Source organism: Mustela nigripes, chromosome 14, assembly GCF_022355385.1.
Source record: "Mustela nigripes isolate SB6536 chromosome 14, MUSNIG.SB6536, whole genome shotgun sequence".
Lineage (NCBI taxonomy): Eukaryota > Metazoa > Chordata > Mammalia > Carnivora > Mustelidae > Mustela > Mustela nigripes.
This window is the reverse complement of record NC_081570.1, coordinates 21355231-21376557: the sequence shown is the minus strand read 5'-3', so window position 1 is coordinate 21376557 and position 21327 is coordinate 21355231. Positions and strand designations below refer to the sequence as shown.

The 21327-nt window shown below is 36.7% G+C and overlaps 1 protein-coding gene across 18 annotated transcripts in view; it reads right to left on the bottom strand.

The window, feature by feature from the left end:
* EPB41 (erythrocyte membrane protein band 4.1) overlaps nt 1-21327 on the bottom strand; it is a 196334-nt gene that overhangs the window by 53522 nt on the left and 121485 nt on the right. For all 18 annotated transcript variants that reach the window (XM_059376900.1, XM_059376904.1, XM_059376909.1 and 15 more), the window contains exons 8-11: nt 16908-16995; nt 13833-13985; nt 11609-11706; nt 8952-9124 (exon numbers count right to left, since the gene is read on the bottom strand). In XM_059376900.1, coding sequence (XP_059232883.1) covers nt 8952-9124; nt 11609-11706; nt 13833-13985; nt 16908-16995 — 512 coding nt within the window. The remainder of the gene's footprint in view (nt 1-8951; nt 9125-11608; nt 11707-13832; nt 13986-16907; nt 16996-21327) is intronic.

The window sequence follows — 21327 nt, the reverse complement described above, 5'->3', positions numbered from 1 at the left end:
GGCTTGAACTCATGACCCTGAGATCAAGACCCGAGATGAGCTCTAGTTGGATGCTTAACTGACTGAGCCACCCACATGCTTCTCCACGTGATTTAATATCTCTGATAACAGGTCATTATCCTTTCATGAACTGCGATTTTAAATTTTTAATTATTTTGCATGGAAATCCTTACAACTTTTATTGTATGCTTTCTTGCCTTCTTAAACTGAACATACTGAATTTCTCTTCTTTTTAAAAAAAGATTTTATTCTATTATCTTTCTTTTTGAGAGAGACAGAATGTGTCTGAGTTGGGGGAGGGGCAAAGGGAAAGGGAGAGAGAGAATCTTAAGAGGACTCTTCACAGAGAATCTCAACCAGGAGCAATGCCCGACACGAAGTGACGCTCCACCTCATGACCCTGAGATCATGACCTGAGCCAAAATCAAGAGTCTGATGCTTAACTGACTGAACCACTGAGACAACTCTGAATTTATCTTGATAAATTTAGATTTATAAGTAGTAAATATTAGCTTAAAAAAAAAAGGAATTCCATGAATTAGAACAGACAAAAAATCGGAATTCACAACTACTTCATATATACAATTCCAAGGAAAAAATGCTCGTTTCCCAGTAATAATCTCCAGTGAAAGAAATCACTTCTCAAAGTACACAGAGGGAAAACCAGAGAAACAAAGGAATCGTCTATCTTCTAATGAAAATTCTGTGGCCTCTTGCAAGTCCTTGCTACTCATGGGTGCTGGTGCTCTAAGCTACTCAGTGCAAGAATGGCAGATGGCAGACCAAATCTAACAACACAGGGGAATGTGACAAAATATTTTGCTCACAGTTGTGTTAAACTATCATTATACATGTGTATTCACACCTCCTCCCAAAGAATTAATTCAACTCTGCCTGGCATCATAGAAACATAGCCCATGCTTTCACCATGTGTTATTTTGCCACTTGCATTTGGTTTTAATCCAATACTAATACTGCAGAGCCAAATGATTTATGTCTTTGGTATTCCTAGCCCTGGCAATCTGTACCGTCTGTGGCAAAGTAGGTATCAGTGTGGAAACTGGCAGTTAGAAACAGAGGCATCAAGTTTTACTGTTTGTAAAATGTAGATGATATTAACTCTACAGAATAGTTAGGGAAGACATATTCAATGGTTATGAAAATATTTTATAAGACCTACATATTAATAACTTTTAATGTCATACCGCTAAGTCTCTTTTTTGTTGTTATGGGTTAATATCATTTCAACACCCTGTTGGGAAAAAAATAATTACGTACACGCTGATATGCAATTCAAGTGAAAGATTTCACCTGGGAGCCCTGGCGAGAAGCAAATTTCTTTTCTTTTCTCAATAAGAAGATACAAAGCATGGATCACAACAGAGAATCATGGTAGTGTTCTTATTTATTTTAGACATCTTTATGGAGATATAATTCACATAACATATAACTCACCCATTTTGATAGTATAATCCAATGCTTTTCTGTATATTTTTGGGAGGGTAGGGATGGCTTTTTAAGATGTTTTGGCTCTTCAGTTTTGTGAACTTGTTAGCCATTACAAGATTTAGGTGCATATACAGAGAACGCTTAAACTTTAAAAACTCAATCATTTCCCAATTCTGAATGTCTAGACAAAGAAGAGTGCTGTGATCATCTTATGGACCCATTAATTTCAGTATTATATTGCTCTTATCTAAAAACAAGAGCAACTTTGAAACAGTTATATATTAGATCAGTGAAGAGTAAAACTCAAAACCATCACACTGAGTAAAAGAAGCCTTACATTTTAGGTCTAGCTCTGCTACTTACTAGCACAGTCTCTGCTAGTATGGTATGGGCATAATAGGTAAGTAGCAGATCGGTGATTCCATTATTAGAAGGCCCACACGAATCAGCGGCAGATCTTAAAACACAACAAAAACATAGCCGATGCTCAGGTCCACCACAGACAGAAGATTGGGTACTTGTTTTAAAGCTCCAAAGATGATATGGATGTATTCCCCTAGCAAGAATCACTGCACCATTATTTGCCAAGTGGACGAACCGTCTCGTTGTGTGACCCTAACATGTTATGTAACTTTCTTGTGCCCCAGTTTTCTCATGATTAAACCAAGAATTCCTAAATGCTTCTTGTTCATTCAGTTCTTGGTACTAAATAGGAATATATGGAAATGGTTTGAAAAGGAAAAAGTGCAAAAAAGTATAAGCTGAAAAATCTTTGTCATCATTATTAGCTATCCTTGGGACTTACCACAACGTATAAACTGGAATCTGAACCAGTTTTAGCTTCTCAGCTGGTGAAGCAGATGTCGCTTATATTTTATAGATATATATACAGAGAGATGTTTATGTAACTAAATATATATGTGTACATATATATATGTATATATAAATAAAAAGGAGGGCCTAAAAGGGAAAATTCTCTTTCTTAAAGACGAATAGAGAAGGAGCCAGGAAAAGGAAGGAAAAAGAGTTTCCATAGACCTGTTACTAATTCTTGTACTGAGAAGATAGCAGACAGAGAAAAAAAAAAAAGACATTTGGAAATAAAACAACAACAAAAAAATTGTCCTATTTAGTTTATATGTAATTCAGAGGTTTAAAAGATAGTACCACATGTCAAATATTTAGAACAGTGCCTGAACATACTAACTGCTCAATGAATATTAATTTTTTTATTCTTCCTCTCCTAGGAAAACAAAAGTCATCATGATGAAGAGTACAAAACATGGGTCTGAGTTAACAGTCCCAGACTCTTCTAGTTCGGTTGCTATATGACCTTAGGCAAGTCACTTAAATTCTAAGATTAGGTTGTAAGAAATAATGAACAGCAGTGGGTATCCATTTCAAGAAATGAAAAACAATAGTTCAATAAAAGCAGAAAGAAAATAATGAAGATATTAGCTGGCATAAATTAAAGTATACCTAATATGAAAAAATAAGAAAACCCCAAAAGTTGGTTCTTTGAAGAGACTAATAAAATTAATAAAATTAATACATCCAGGGGCGCCTGGGTGGCTCAGTGGGTTAAAGCCTCTGCCTTCGGCTCAGGTCATGATCCCAGAGTCCTCTGCTCAGCAGGGAGCCTGCTTCCCTTCCTCTCTCTCTCTCTGCCTACTTGTGATCTCTCTCTGTCAAATAAATAAATAAAATCTTTTAAAAAATATTTAAAATACATCTGTAGCAAGACCATTCAAGAAAAAGAAGCACAGCTTAGCAATATCAGGAACACAAAAGGGGACATTGCTATAATTCTTAGTGATATTAAAAATATATCCAACGATGTGAATAAATTTAAAAATTTAGATGGAGGGGCACATTGGTGGTGCAGTTGGTTAAGCGTCCGACTCTTGGTTTTGGCTTGGGTTGTGAGATCAAGCCTAGAGTCAGCTCTTAGCTTGGCATGAAGTCTGCTTGGGACTCTCTCTCCCTCTCCCCTCCCCCTCCCCTTGCTCTCATGCTCTCTCTAAGATAAAGAAATAAATCTTTTTTTAAAAATTTAGATGGAGTAGACATTTCCTGGAAAAACACAATTACCAAAACTGAAATAAGAACCAGAATGGCTTAATAGTCTTTTATCTAATAAAGACATTGAATCTGAAAGTAAGGAACTCCCGGACAAGGAGATCCTTAGGACCCGATGGCTTTATCGGTGAATTCTTCCACACACTGAGAAAGAAATAACACCGATCTTATACAAACTCTTCCAGAGAACAGAAAAAGAAAGAATCCTTCTCAATTTATTTTATGAGGCCAGAGTACACTTGATACTAAAACCTGACAATATTATAAGAAAGGAAAATGAGAAAAAAGAAAGAAAGGAAGGGAGGGAGGGAGGGAGGAAAACATCAGGCCTATCTCTCTTATGAAAATAGTTGAAAAAAAAATAGTTGTGAAAAATTCTAAAATATTATGTAAGAAAAACATTATAATCAAATTGTGTTTACTCCAAGAATGCAAAGTTGGTTTAAGGACTGAAGGCCAATCATCTATTCTACCACATAATATAAAAAGGGAGGAAAAATCATATTATTACAGCTGACCCTTGAACAACAATGGGGTGAGGGGTACCAACTCCCTCGCACAATTGAAAATCTGTGTATAACTGACTCCCCCAAAACTTAACTCCTAATAACTATTGTTGGCTGGAAGCCTAACTGAAAATACAAACCATGGGTTAACACATATTTTGTATGTTACATATATTACATACTATATTCTTACAATAAAGTAAACTATAGAAAAGAAAATGTTATTAAGATAATCATGAGGAAGAGAAAATACACTGAAAGCATTATGCTGTATTTAAAAAAAAAAAAATCTACCTGTAAGTGTACCCACGCAGTTCAAAACCATATTGTTCAAAGGTCAACTACATATCAATCATGAATTAAAAAGCATTTGATAAAAGTCACCATTCATTTATGATAAAAACTTAGGAAATTAAGAATAAAAGAAAACTTGCTTAACTGATAAATGGTAGCTAACAAAACCTAGAATAAACATCACACTTAGTTATGAAATACTGATGGTTTCTCCCTGAGACTGGGAGTGAGACAAGTATAGAGAACTCCTACAGCACTGTGTATTATAGAAGACTGATGAATCACAAACCTGTACCTCTGAAACCAATAATACATTATATGCTAATTAACTGAATTTAAATTAAACATTAAAAAAAAAAAGAACTCCTACAAACTAGTAAGACAGACAACACAATAAAAATATGAGCAAAAGTTTGGAACAGGCACTTCAGGAACAATGATATGCAAATGATCTACAAAGGATGAAAAGGTACTCAACTTCACTAGTCATTGGATTTGAATGAAGGTTTGAAAAATTAAACATCAGCAAAAAAAAAGTGCTTTTCTTCCAGGTAGAAAAAATTAAACAGAAGGACAACAGCTATAATAGTATATGTGCTGCCGAAGCGAGCACAACAACAGCTATAATAGGATATTCTTTTTTTTTTTAATTTTTTTATTTTTTATAAACATATATTTTTATCCCCAGGGGTACAGGTCTGTGAATCGCCAGGTTTACACACTTTAAAACAGCACTCACCAAAGCACATACCCTCCCCAATGTCCATAACCCCACCCCCCTTCTCCCAACCCCCCTCCCCCCAGCAACCCTCAGTTTGTTTTGTGAGATTAAGAGTCACTTATATAATAGGATATTCTAATGCACTTAAAACATCCAATACAAAGTGGAACATAAAATCCAGCTCACATTCAGCTGACAGGAAAAACATAATCTTCTTTTCAACATTTATTTATTAAGCACTTATAATGTAGCAAGATTATGGTAATTATCAACACCAGTAAAGATTATGCATCTTAAAAAAATTCTCAGAATTTTTTTCAAAGGAAAAGGGAAGGAAGAAGCCATCCTGGAATTTATGAAGGTAAAAAGGGACTGATCTAGGTACCAGAAAATTTACAGGATTCCAAGTTTGTATTGGCAGACTATGTTAACTTTGGACAAACTTTTTTAGGCTCTAGGTTTCATTTCTATAAAATTAGGTGGCTGGAAAAAATGATTTCCAACAATTTTTTCTAAGTCCCAGAACTCTGATACTAATGGTAAAGCCATCAAAGCTGACTATCTTCCCTTAGAATTCTCTTACATGCTTTAGTTTTAGAATCTCAACCATGACCATAGCATTTTCAAGACAAATTTTTTGGAGATCCCCTCCCCCCAACCTCAGCATAGAGTATAATTTAATAAGAATTACCTAATATTAGTCAATAGAGACATCAAGATTTTTTAATATCTTGGATTGTGACATTTCTACAAGCTAGAAAAATAGAGACAGTTGGGATATAATTTCTAAAAGTAATATAAATCTCTCGACAAGTAAAGCTTTCTAATTTGTTCAAGATACCAAAGCTCATGAACACTTCAATCTCTGGTTATTTTTGCTATTAGAAAGAAAAGATACATCAGGCATAGTATCTAAGTAATGAAGAATTTCTAATTAATGGAAAAGCCATGGGATACGCGGTATCATACAAACCCAGGTCTAGCTTTGCAACTTACTGTCTGTGACATATTGAAGAAGTAATTTAAATTTTCCAAACTCAGTTTCTCACTGAAAATTGTGGATAAAAACAATAAAATAATAGCTCCCCAAACCCAAGGTAAACTAAAAGTAGGAGACTTTACTGGACAAGGAAGGAGATGCCTGATGGTATTATATAAATATGGCAGACATGAAGATTAAGTGGCCACATCTAGAATCTACCTTGTCCAAGACAGAAGTCTTGATCTTCCACCCAACTGTGCTTCTCTCTCAGACTTTCCCATTGTATTAAACGATCAAGCCTAGGAATAAACCTTGATTTTCTTTTCCTTACCATCTCCAGCACTTAATTTATCAGTAATTCTGTCAGGCCTACCTCCGAAATGTATTTCTGACCACTTTCCCTGTCTTTATTGCCAATACTCAAGTCCTAGCTGTCATCACCTCTCACCCAGATCCTGCAATTGACTTCACCATGCTTCTCCTTTACTCCCCTTCAGGGAAGCATTCACCTGGCAATCAGAGTGGTCTTTTAAAAATGGAAATCAGATCATATCACTCCCTCTAACTGCTTTCCACTGCAACCAAAATAAAATCTAAACTCTTTAGATGGCCTGCAAGGCCTTACACAATCTGGCCTCTCCCACTTCCTCTGACCTCACTTATTTTATTTATTTATTTATTTACTTGACCCCTTTCCTCTTACTCACTAGGAGCCAGACCTTTGCTACCCAACATGGGAGCTACTAGCTACACATGGCTATTTAAACTTAAAACTGAATTAAAAATCAGTTCCTTAGTTACATAGCCACATTTCATGTTCATAATTGGCCACATCTGGCCACAGGCTACCAAAGTGGACATCACCAAACAGATCTCCATCAGAACACAAAGTTCTCTGGGACGGTGATGATCTAGACCCATGTCAACCTCATTCCTACTTCCATGTCATTGAACTTGCTACTCCCCCCTTGAGAATATTCTTCCCTGGATGTTGGGATGGCTGACTCCTTCTCATAATTCAAGTCTCAGTTCAAGAAGCTCCTCAGGGGGACCTTCTAAATTTAGATATAGATCACTCAGTCTCAAACAGTTACCCAGTGTCCCCCATACCCAGATATTCTTTATCTGTCACCCTGTTTTTTTTTCATAGTATGTATCACTATCTGAAACTGTTTTGTTTTGTATGTTTACCCATAAAATGTAAGCTCTGTGAGGGCAGAGACTATGTATGTTCACAGCTGTCTCTCCAGTAACTAGAACAATATTTGATATGTAGGAAAGGTAAAGTAAATTGTTGAATAAAGGAAAATGTGAGTAAGTATCTGAAAGAACACGGGTTTTGGAGTTAACCCAAACTGTACTCCAATCTACTCATCAGCTGTCATATCTTTTTTTTTAAGTTTTAATTTACTTATTTGACAGAGAGAGAGAGAGATCACAAGTAGGCAGAGAGACAAGCAGAGGGGAAGGGGAAGCAGGCTCCCTGCTGAACAGAGAGCCTGACACAGGGCTTGATCCCAGGACCCTGAGATCAGGACCCGAGCTGAAGGCAGAGGCTTAACCCAGTGAGCCACCCAGGTGCCCCCAGCTATCATATCTTAAAAAAACTTATTTAATCTTTGAGCCCATATTCCGAAGGTCTTCATGATGATTGAATAAGACAAAGCCTGTAATCTGCCTTATCCTCTTCCTCTTTAAGCAGCCCCTTCAAAATCAGGACAGTAGAGAAACATCAGAAAGACAGAAGCAGGAATTGCAATATGGAAGCACAAAAGTTCTACTCCTTGGGGAATCTTCTTTCCAAGTGTGGCTGACTCATTCCGGATTCCTCTTAAACTGAGGGAAGTATCTCTCATACATGCTCCCATAATGCAACAAACCAAAATATGGCAGCATAATTCTGGATGATATAAAACAAAACAATAATGCTGTGGCCAGAATATTAACAGTAACTTAATGATAGCTACTATTTTGGGGTCACTTATTAGTGTCAGCCATTGTGCAAAGCACCACATAGACATCATCTGATTTATTCCTCACAAAAACTCTCTGAAGTATTATTATATTATCACCATGCCCATCTTATAAATGAGAAAACCAAGGCACTGATTAAGTAACTTGCTCAAGAAGACAGATCATAAATACAGGGGTTGAGCTTGGAACCAGGTCTAGCTGAGGGTAGAAGCCAAACCTTTAACTTCTGTAACATGCAGTTTCCTTTTACAGTAGATAGCATAGAGCTGGGCCCTGATGACTCCCTAATAAATATAATCAACAATGCTCTATTTTGGTTACTGCCTTTTGAAATTTTACTTATTAACCATTTTTTTTTTTAAATGGCATAAAGAACTAAGTATGGCTAAGTATTACTTCATTTTAGGAATACCCTCAAATCCTTGAGGCTAGGAAAAATTCAGAAAGATCTTAGGTTGGTATACACAATCATGAAAAGTATCTATTTCCTCCCTATTTTATTTAAACAAAATTTAGAGACTCCAGCAACACCACTGTTTTTTGTCTCTAACGGCCACAGGGCAAATAATCTAAACTTTTTGAATGAATGCTCTAGAGAGCCAGACCCTTTTCCTCTTTCCTACTTGAAAAAACAACTCTTTAAAAACATTAAACAGCAGGTTTTAGTTCAGTATACAACACTAGGTTTTCACGCTATGGCAGAGATTCTGCATTTGAATTCTGATTCTAGTGCTATTCATCTACTACTACCTAGCCGCAGAACCTTCATCTAGTTACTACTCTCTCAGAATCTCAGTTCTACTTTTCTTAAGATGATTCCACTGAAACAGACAATTAGTAAAATCCATTTCATTTACCACTGAGATTCTTTAATAAACAACTGAACTTCTTTTATCTTTCCCTAGTGAGTTAGGATCACAAGAAATCATTAATATTCAATACAAACCCCCATCAAGGCTTCGGGATGCCCGTTTGCTTGCTGTACGCTCGAAGTGTGGGGCAGGCCTGTCAATCAGGGCACTAGCTTGCCTGGTCTGCGCCTGAGTCCGGCCGCTGTATCGAAATTTGGATCCCAGTGCAAGAAATTTGCTTTTAGGAAGGGTGTCTGTAGATGTCAATCTAGGGGGGAAAAACATAATTATATGTATTACTTCACTCTAATGAGACTGGGAGAATAAAGACAAAAATCATGAATTAATCTCATTGTTTCCTTACAGTTACTAAGACAGAGTTCCAAACAAGCAATCATTCTTTTAATTCTATGTCATTTCTCAAAGCAACATGTATAATTTAACAGTGGCCTATATTAATAATATCATCATATATCCCTATAGAAAGGGCCTTATGGTTTTCAAAATGTTTTTATAGCACTGTAATATTTTCATTACATCCATGTAATATTTTCATCATTTTACAGATATAAGAAACTGAACTTCCAGAAAGAAGTTACTGCTTTAAGCTCACATAGCTGGCAAAAGATTGGGCAATAACAGGGTCCAAGCCCAGAGCACTTTTTCCACTCTATTAAAATAACTTTATCAAATGCACTCCAAACTCAATTAGCGCCTGTTAAGCTATTTAATAGGTTATTTGGTGTATGTATTGCAGTTAGGAACCCCATCTTCTTTCTGTGCTATATCCTCTAATTCTTTTGCCAAGGCATTTACTGCACTGACCTAAAACAATCTATGTGCTAGTCTCCACTACAAGGCTGTGGGCTCTCTATGGGTAAAGGATAAAGACTATGATTTATTTACCTTTGTGTTTTCACTCCTGGCATAATGCCTGCCATGAATTTGCCATTCAGTAAGTGTTTGCTGAATAAATACATAAATTGCTACATCAAATACTACCAAAAAGAGAGTACTTTTTCATTTTGGGATAGTTTATTTTAATTCAGCAAATATTTACTTTCTTTTGTGTGATGAAGAATCGCATATTGATATATTCTTTTATTTTCATAAAACATTTAAACATGCTGTCCTACAACTGAGAGAGAGAGAGAGAGAATGCAAGCACACATAAGTGGGAGGAGGGGCAAAGGAAGAGAATCTCAAGCAGACTCCTTGCTGAGTGTGGAACCCACCATGGGACTCGATCTCACAACCCATGAGATCATGACCTGAGCCAAAACCAGCAGTTGGATGCTCAACCAACTGAGCCATCCAGGCACCCTCCACCCTTACTCTTTTTAAAAACTCCATTTTCTTGGTTTGATTTTTAAAGAAAAGGATGATAAAAAACATAAAGAAATACCTCAATGCCAATAATTAAGATTCCTTAATTGATTATGAAGTGTACCTTCATATTTATTCTGAAATGAGAATTAAAATGTTCTTTTCCCTGACACTTCTTCCTGTCTACTGTGCTATAGTGCTAAGTATGATACGAAAACACAAATAGAAGCAAAAGATATTATAGTCATCTCTCTTGAGATCCATTCATAAAGATCCAAGTTTATTTACAAATGACATGACATGAGATCTGGGATTTGCTTCGAAATACTCTGGGAAGGAGTGGGAGGAATGGGTAAGGATATAGATGAAACAAGATTGGCCTTAGGATGATAATATTGAGGCTGGGTGTGGGTACAAGGGTAGTTCATTACACCACTGTCTTTACTATGACCATGTATGCAATTTACAATAATAAAGAATTTTTTTCTTTACAAGGTAAGCTGACAGTAACTAGCTAGCTCTCCTTTCAGTGCAGGTGGTTACTTGTCTACAGTCTGTCTTCTCTGCGAGATTAACTGTTTCCTCAGGACAGGGACTGGAACTATCTTGTGGTATACTCTCACTGCCTACTATAGTGCCTACACAAAGGATAAGTACAAAGAAAATGTTTGATAGATGAATACAAGGGGTAAATGATGCGGCCTCTTGAAAAGCAGAGCACAGAGGGCCCTGGGTGGCTCAGTCATTAAGCATCTGCCTTCAGCTCACATCATGATCCCAGGGTCCTAGGATAAAGCCCCACATTGGGCTCTCTGCTCAGTGGGGAGCCTGCTTCTCCCTCTCTGTGTTCCCTCTCTCGCTGTCTCTCTCTCTGTCAAATAAATAAATAAAACCTTAAAAAAAGAAAAGAAAAGCAGAGTAGAGCAGATGAAACTTTCTCCTATTTTCTAATTATCTGATACAATTGGGTTTCAAAGACAGTTCTCCGTGCCTCTTTTCTCGGGTTGATTAGAGCCAAGATAATGATCCGCTTCCTACCTTTCACCTTCTAATATAACAGCCCTACAGAAAGTAGTTAAGTACAGCTTCAAGAAATTCCATGTGGAGGTAAGTCAGGGTACTTCCCCCTCACAGACTGATCTTAGCTCCAGTTAGGATGATCACAGAGCCCCTAGTAAACACAGATTCCTTTTCCTCCCTTCTATTCTCCTTCTACCACACACAGAAAGGTGCTCTGGGAATGGTAGGGCATATTTTTCAATCCGAGGGAGGAGAACTGGATTTATTTTATGTTGCTTAAAATGATCTCACCTGAGCTAAACAAAAGAATGCCAGCCATACAAAGAACGGAATTTCAATAGCAGATTTAAAATAGAAACATGCATAAATAACTTATCCCTGAAAAAAACTTAAGTGAGAAGAATACCTGAAAAATGTGTGATGTTCTACGCAGACTTTCCATAATTTCTTAGCTGCTCGGTAACTGGGAAGTTTGAATCCAATGGTACTCTCATACTGTTCTTGCTATAAAAACGCGAATAAACATGAAACATGATTATTTGACTAAAGTGATCCAGTACCAGAGAAATATGCTGTAACAGAAGAGGACTTATAAATGAAAAGAATGTTACTGCTAGTCTAAGAAATTGAAATTTTTCAACTGAAATTGAAAATTTTCATTTGAAATTTTTTCCTACTTACCAAAAGAGATCTACTCACTTTAGGTGGCTTTTTCCACAACAGAGAAGCCAGGAAATTCATCATATATTATTTATGCATCTTATTTGCATATTTATATGCATCTGAACCCACTCCCCCTACAGACACACACCACACACACACATACGCTATACATTTTTCTGAGACATAATTAAGTGACCTTTTGACTGTCCAGACATTAGTCTTCCTTGGTCATTGTCTACATTTCGGATATTTGACTACAATATAATCAGGGAATGGGATAACATGATTCCTTCAATCAATCAATATTATTATGCAACTGTTTTTTGTAATAGGAGCTAAAGATTTTGGCTCAAACAAGATCCCTGAATTATTAAATGTTTTCTCTTTTTTCTCCTTTGACTGACCACTAATTTATCTGGAGACCTCTTTGACTAAAGCAAATCATAACCTGCCAAGGACATGAGAAACACTGTCTTGTTAGTGTTTTGCCTCTTTGTTTCTAACTTAAGCATACTTTATAAGGAAAGAAATTGACATTTAAATATTTATATTTAGTGCCTATTATTACCAATAATACTATGATTAGATAGTATCATCCACATTTTACACACAAAGAAACTAAGATCAGAGAGGTTATTTGCCCAGTCTCTTAGCTATCAAGTGGCAGACCCAGATTTTCATGGTTTCATGGTTTCTACTATACCATACTACTACTATATAGTGTAGATATAACATTCCACATCTCAATACCGTATTATTGTTCCTAATTGCTTTCTTCAATAAGAATTCTGTGTTTTAGTACCTATAATATAGTTGACATTCAAAAAAACCAAGGACTTCCTTTTATCGTATTTATTTGTCTGTGTATGTGGGTGTGTAAATTTTCTGCCTTCCCACATTAAAATATTAAGATTGGTTAGGGATGAACTATTTTGTTCATTATTATATTCCTAGACGCTAGAATAGTGCCTGGCACAAAGAAAGTCCTCAATCAATAAATATTTGGTGACCAAATGCCTCTTAGATTTGAAACTTTTGAGGGAAGACATTGACTCCTCTTTGCCAGGCACAGGTAAATAATGATGATATTAAATAAATGCCTCATTGAGCTTATCTAAGATTTTTAAGGCTGCACATCCAGTATTTCCAAGCTAAATAACAAGCCATTTTCCACCAGTAGATGGTGATACACACACAAAAAAAGCCTCATTACATTAGTGCATTCTTTCTCTTTTATAGCTGTCATCTCATTTGATCTTCAAATCAACTATGACAGAGAAGGGATTATCCCACTCGAATGATAAGGAAGCTGAGCCCTAGATCTTTCCTGGATATTTTGGTTAGTAGTGGCAGAGACAGAGGAGGAGCTAGAACTTTTTAAAATTCCTACTTAAATAATTTTCTGCTGTGCCATGATGATTCCTTACTGTAAAAGTTAAGTTTGGTCAGCATTACTATGTCCTAAATCTTGAACACCAACTAATAACTGAGTTGCCTGGATGAGGTGAATATCTAGAACTTGACCTAGAATACATTCTTAGTAACCACTAGAAGCTACACATACAAATAAATCTTAATTACATGAGGTAAGGCGTTGGTAGTATAAAATATGAGTATCTTAACTCCACAACTTAAAAATCTCCTGCTACTTAATTTATAAATATTTATATATATATTTTTCCCATCAAGATTTTACCTGCAGTAAATAAGGAACAAGTTTATCAATCCAAGATTCACTTCTGGCCATGGTATATTTACTTATATACAGAGAAATGTCCAGAAGAACAATAGTAAGGAAGATAAGAAGCATTATGGGGCTGATTAATTTAGAGAACAGAATGCCCAGCTCCTGAACAGTTAGCTACAGAAAGACATCCTAGATGACATAATAAGAAAAGCAAGAATGAAGAGATGTTTCCAACACAGTCCATGCTTGGTTCAAGAGGAAAGAAGTATAAATGCTGTACCTCTCCAGGACGGATCTTGATGAAAAAGCTGCTACGTTTGTAAGAAATCTTCAGCACTTTGGGCCAAGGGAAGCGGTTAATTCTCAGCTTATCTTTATAAACCAGAAGGCCACTAGAGCAGACACCTAGGATGATATCCACTCCTTCCAAGTCCTGAAAAAGAAAAGTGTCAGCAGTTCAGTCTTCAGCACAGTGCTCAACACACAGCTTGACTATTATTTGATAATCTGAAGATATCGATAACCAAAAACACTTAAAAGCATATATGGAAAAGTAAAGGTTAACCTTATAATCATAATCCATGGGACTACTGAGTCCATGTAAAAACGTTACCATACCACTGTGAGTGAACACCTGCTCTTCTCTTGTCCAAGAAACATGGATGTACACATCTTACCCCCTAAAGGTACTAACTCCTAGAAGGAGCAACCCCTTAGAGCCACGATGAAATGTCATTGGGCTTTCACCTCATGTAACCTTATAACACTTTTCCTATAAAACTGAGCCTATGTATCCACTAAAAAGGTGTTCCTTAATAATCCAACAAGAAGGGGGCATCTGGGTGGCCCAGTTGGTTAAGCAACTGCCTTCGGCTCAGGTCATGATCCTGGAGTCCCAGAATCGAGTCCCACATCAGACTCCCTGCTCAGTGGGCAGTCTGCTTCTCCCTCTGACCTCTCCCCGTCATGCTCTCTCTCACTTGCTCTCTCAAATAAATAAATAAAACCTTCAAAAAAATAATCCAACAAGAGACATTCATCTGCTTTTACCATGCTTGTCTGCATATGAAAATTCTAGGGTAAACATTCATGTTCTCATTTTGGTCTCCCAGTCCTAAAGTACTCAAACCTGTCACTATCATATAGTCAGTAAATAATTACTATGGTAACTATAGTAGCTATCTACATCCTATACCTGTAGGTTTAAGTCCATAGACCACATGACTTCTGGAGGCTAGGGCTGAGGACTATGTCTACTACCTAATATGCATGCACAATCATAATTTTTTAACGATAATATGTTCATCCAAAAATCATAAGGAGTTGACCTTATTCCTGTATAAACTCAATATGAATCTCAGACTCTCATAATTATTGACATTAAGTATATTAAATTATAAATATTATACCAAAGTCAAGAAGAAACAGCAAGATAAAGCCACATTTCTATGCCTCCTTAGTAATTTTTAAAAATTAAATATATTATAGTAGTAATCATATGGGTCTGCAAATAAGGAAAATAAAACCCAGAGTTAAATGTTTCTCGACTATTCCTTTTCCCAAATTGACTATAGAGAAACGTGTTAGTGTCTATATGTATTATGTACAAACATAAGAGAAGTAAAAATTATTAACAGCTCTAACTCGATGACTATATAATTGAGAATTAAGATGCCCTCTTAAGTTCTTAAAGCCTGGGGGTACAACTATATCTCTCCCTTAATAATATGTTTTAGAGAAACAATTTGGTTTACATTTGGGAAAGGAACAAGCTGCTTGACTTCTTCATCTATTCCTGATAATTTGCATCGACATCAGCCTACAGCAGGAATTGAGAAGGAAAACCAAACAATTTCAGTTCCGATTTTTCTACCATCTACTTCAGAGATTCACAGAGGCACCCACACCAAAACAATCCAAAGCAACATTTTAAGAAAAACAACTAACATGCAATGAAATTTTATTAGATTTAACAGAATCTAAAAAAGGAAGAATCTTCAGGTATCAACTTCAGGGTAGGAGACTGAATGCTCACTACCTTCTAGTCTATGATAGGTAAAATAATCGCTTGGTAGGAATTCAGAATAAAGGACATTCAAACATCTGGTGTGTGATTGGACTAATAGGACCTTTCACGGTGTAGGCCTGAAATAATTGCTATGGTAGCTAGGGGCCCATTCCATCTTAGAAAAGCTCTGACATGTTAGGCAATTTGTCAAACTATGCTGAATAGCATTTCCCTGTAATTCCCATTTTACTAACTCTAGTTTTATATCTGGAGCCATAGTAAAAATCGTTCCAATACACAAAGACAGGTTTTATGTCATCCCTAAACTTTCTCTTCTATGGGATAAGTATCCCTAACCCTTTGTTTTCTCACTGGACATGGTTTTGAGTCCTCTCGTCATACACCCTAGTTAAGTTCCTCTAAATGAACCTCACACACACCATGTGGCCACACACACCCCACCCCTGCCGCCTCTTCAGTAGGTGAAGATGAGAGAAGTCATGCAACTTCCCTTAAATTTATTCTGTTACGTTGTACTGGGCGGAACTAGGATTAAAGCTCAAGTTTCTAATCCCTAGCCCAACAGTTTCCAAATGAACCACTGTGGTTCATCCTATGTGCATCAGAATCCCCTGGAGAGCTTGTGAAATCAGATTGCTAGGCTCTGCCTGCAGCATTTCTGATTCATTAAACCTGGGATGGGGCTTGAAATGTGCATTCTTAGTTTTTTCTTTTCCTTTTTCTTTTCTTCTTCTTCTTTTTTTTTTTTTAAACTTGTCTTTTAGTTTTATTAGCGAGACTGGGAGAGGGATGGCATTTCTAGCAAGTTCCTGGATGATCCTAAATGCTGTCTTAGGAGACCATACTTTGAGAACCACTACCTTAGGCCAACAAATGGCTCTCAGATTCAGGTGTGAATGAGAGTAATTTGACATGTTCATTCGACTTGGAGCTCTAGTGTCTTGTCCTGTGTAATTCAGTAAATCTGGGAGGACCTTCAGAATCTGCATACTTAATAAATGCTCCAGCAATTCTGATGTAGGTGATGTTAGTTGTGAAACATGCCTAGATGCTACTTTGTATTTTCGAATGCATCTGCATTTTAGGAAAATAGCGCTTCTTCTGCTATAGGTGAAATATCTTTGATCCTTATAGGGGCTTCAATGTGAAACTTCATGCTGACAGTGGAACTGCAAAGGGGCAATTCAAATTATACACTTAAAATTCTAACAAGAACTATCTCTTCTGAATGTTTTATAATACCCCAGATAAAAGTTGGCAACAAGTATTATATGACCCAGATCTGACACATGTATATTAATAAAGGCCAAAGATATCATTCATTACCTTTGCTTTATGAAGGTCAACACCATACATAGATAACTTTTTGGCATTCTCAAGAAATTCCAGATCAGCTTGAGCTGGAGTCATGGACCTTTGGTAGAATAAAAATTAGAAATTCAGCATCACAATGCCAGCTTTTATAATAATAACATTTGTATATTAATTGCACTTTATATAAACCACATACACACATAAAAACCAAATATGGATACATTTCATAGTCCTAAAAGTAAAATATTAGGGAAAAGAATTCTTATCACTACCTGTTTCTAAATCATTGAAATATGTCTGAATTAAAAGAGATCTTGGAGAAAAGCAAAGCCACCAAAAAAACTATGAGAAAAAAGGTTTTAAAAAATATCCCGCTAAACAATGTCCTTAAAGCTGCCTCAGCACCATCAGCTCTACCCCTCCCTCTCCTGAGCCTTTTTCTCTAACACACACAATCTCCTCCCACTAATTTTTCTTGCCAAGGAGGTGACCAAATTAAATCCTCTGAGGGCATGGTACAATTTAAAATATCCTCTTAGCTGCCTTTTTCTTTCCATACTCCTGAATTATTATGGAAATTAAACAGGAGGGCAGCTGAAGTTACTTAACTGGAGACTCTTAATGGGGGCAGGCTTGATGAAAAGAAATCTTCTGGTAACAGATGGTGTCCTGCCCACTAATCTAAACAAAATAAATTGGTTAATAGAAGCATGTAGATAATGGGGCTGCTTTCTCTGTTATTAAGACATCTTCATTACTAGGCACATAATGAATTGGATTTGTTTGAAAACAATCAGTCTCACTGTCTAAATGCTCACTGTGATGGTCTTTCCTTCTCCTTTATAACTTTCCCCACTTTTGAGAAGTGCTCATGACCTGTTATGTTGAGATCTGAAGAAAAAGATATCACTCTCGTGCTGCACAATTCAGGCCAATCAAATCTAACTTCATACTAACAATAATGCTGCCACACCCCCAAAGAAAAACGGTGTAAATGCCTGTTTCCCAGAGGACTGCCTTAAACTAAACAAAGCAGCAGTGGCCTATTCATTTAACAGAAGAAAGTCTCTTCTAAACCCATCTGTCTTTACCCTCATTAAAAAGAACAAAATGTTCCTTGGAACAACAACCAAAATCTCAGGAGACAGTCTGCAGATTTGTTAATGACTCAGCCTCCCCAAATAAACTTTCTTTTCTACAAGCACTAAATCATCACACCTGAGTTCTATTTTGTAGTCTAAAATTGAACACACACAAAAAAAGGAGAATGGGAAAATTAACACAAATGCAAGACTGTGTATTCTAGTCACTAAAAACATCTCAGGAATGGGACACCTGGGTGGCTCAGTCCGCTGAACCACCAACTCTTGGTTTCAGCTCAGGTCATGATCCTATGGTCCTGGGATTGAACCCAGTGATGGGTTTTGCCCTCAGCCTGGAGTCAGCTTGCGATTCTCACTCTGCCTCTGACCCTTCTTTCTTTCTCTCCCTCTTTTTCAAATAAATAAAATCCTTTTTTTAAAAAAGCATCTCAAGAAAGTTTTATAGGTTCTTTTTTTTCTCCATATAAAGTTATATACTTTTCTAGTTAAGGTTACTTCCAACCATTTTATAGTTTTTGTTATTGTTACTATTATCAATGGCTTCAATTTTAGGATTTTGAAGGTTGAATGGGGCTCAAAGATTATAGAATCCAACACTTTGATTTTGCTCATGAAGAAATAAGGCCCTGAGGGACCACACAGTCATGGGCAAGTTGTGACTCTTAAGTTTAAGGCAGCAGGCTTTAGTCAGGACTTCAAGTCATGTTACTCATGCTGGAATCATGCCTCCTGCACCTAAGAGTACTGACCTGGCGTCTCCCTCAATCTCCGATCTATAAAGTAGGATCCATGATAATACCTAATTCCAGAGACTAAGATAAGCAATCACTTTTTTTATCCTTGCTGAATGAATGAATGTGACTAAGTAGGATAAAATGAGATAATGGTTGTGAAAGTGCTCTGCAAAATATAAATATTTATTATTATTGCAACTTTAGGTTTCTTTTATAAAATGTTTTAATAATTCTTTTTTAATAGAATTTTTTATAAAATAAATTTTATAACAATTTATTTGAGAGTGAGAGTGTGTGTGAGCAGGGGCAGTGGGGGCAGAGGGAGAGGAGAGAATTCCAAGCAGACTCACCACTGAGTGTGGAGCCGACTCAGGGATCAACCCTATGATCCTGAGATCATGATCTGAGCCAAAATCAAGGGTCACCCATTCAACTGACTGAGCCACCCAGGCACCCCTGAAACTTTAAGTTTCTGATGAAGTACAGTGGAACATCTATACAAAATTCATAAAAGAGAAAAATTTTGATCACCTGAACATAAAGACAAATTTTAAAGCATTATATGTGGAAATCATGAGAAAATCTTTTCTATAGTTACTCCTCCAACCGTAAAGGACATTAACGGCACAAATTTAAATACAGGCTTAAGCTTCAAACTATGTATTTAAACGCCTCTCTAACTAAGCATGCTTTAAAATTATGCTAAAGGCAGGAATACCTGACTGGCTCAGTTGAAAGAGCATGCAACTCTTGATCTTGGGGTCATGAGATCAAGCCCCACGTTGGATGGAGTTTACTTAAATAACTATGTATTTTAAATACATACATACATACATAAGATTGTATAGAGGGCAGGTAGTAAGATCTTTAACTTTAAAACTATTAATTTCTTTGTCAGTTGAAAATAATACTTACATTTGAAGTTTGTCTGATGTTTAAAACATGCTTAACCTTAGAAGTTACCTACAATGCAAATCATTTTTTCCTCAACTACCTGAGAGCAAGCTGTTAACCTGATGACCCACGGCTCCCAACACTTCAATGTGTAATTCCTACAAACAAGGACAGTCTCCTATATAACCTTAATACCACCAGGAAAAGCAGGGAATAATTTTTAATACATTACAGCTATCCAATCCTCAGATCTCACTCAGGCTTAGCCAGTTGTTTAAAAAACGTTCTGTATAGTAGAAAGGCCCAGTTTAGTTAGCATCATGAGTTTTATTTCATTCATGTCTCTGGTCTTATTCAGTCTGGAGCAGTTCCTTAATCTTTCTTTGACTTTCATAATCTTGACCTTTTGAGGATGACAGGCCAGTTATTCTACAGAATGCACCTCAGTTTGGGTCTGATGTTTCTCCATGAGTTGATTCAGGTCTTGCATCTTCAAGAAGAATAGCTCAGAAGTGGCTCTGTGTTCTCACTGTCCCCTACCAGGTGGTAGGCACACAATTTCACTTTGTGCCTTCATGTATGATGCTCGTTTGATCACTGATGTCTGCCAGGCTTCTCTTCTGTGAAATTCCTCTTTATCTCTTTGTAATAAATAACCATTTCATGGAAACATATATGACTTTTATAATCAGAAAAAGCTTCCTGAAACATCCATGCGGATGGCCTCTCCCCGATGCAGGCCTTACCCCCACATGGATGCCCTTCGCAATCTGCTCTCCCTCTGGTAACTACCACCCCATGCCCACACACGACTACCCTCTGTGCATGTTTGAGCTCTGACTCCTCATGCCAGGCTGGCCCCCTAGGAATACTCTCTTCACCCTGCTTAGACCCCAGTATCCCCAGCCAATCTGCCTCTCTGCATGCATGACTACCTTGCTCTACCCTACCTAATGGCAAAACAAAATTGTTTCAGAAAGCTTTTTCTGATCATAAAAATCATATACATTCATTGTATAAGCACATGATGAGAGGAGAGAATCTCTCATAACCCATTATGAACAGAACTGTATGTGTAAATATAATGCATATATTTTACAAATTTAGTAACACAAATTATTTTCAACTTAAAATTTTAAAGAACATGATTTTGCCTAGATTTTCCAAGATTCTTAAAGTATAATAAACTAGCTGGGAGGAGGTTAGATACCTTTAAGCCACTAAGAATTTATTCAGTACCACCTAATAATTTACTACTTAAAAGCTTACAAAAGTAACCAGAGAGCTCTGGCACTGGTTAACTCTTGCTCATTAAAAAGAGAAGTTAAAACAAAGTTTCTCTGTTTTTATTTTGAGCAAGGGGGGTCCGGATACAGAGCCATTCAGTGAGTTCCAATATTATGTGACAGCCTTTTAATAATGTTTGTTACATCCCCTAATTAAGGACTGAGATTTCAAATAATTAAGTGGGGACAACTGACAAGTTTACATACTTTCCTACTACCCATAAATGGAGGGCAATTAATTTTAAGGCTTGATTTGCTAGTATAAATTTACAGTGTTAATTATAACTTCAAAGTCTCTATCTGGGCAAAGGGCCACTAACTAAGGGTTCGGTGTACGTAGGCGGTCTTCTATTTATCTGAGAATAGGGTGGTATTTGCTTGTACTTTCCAATGCATAGTAAAATGCTTCTGCCTC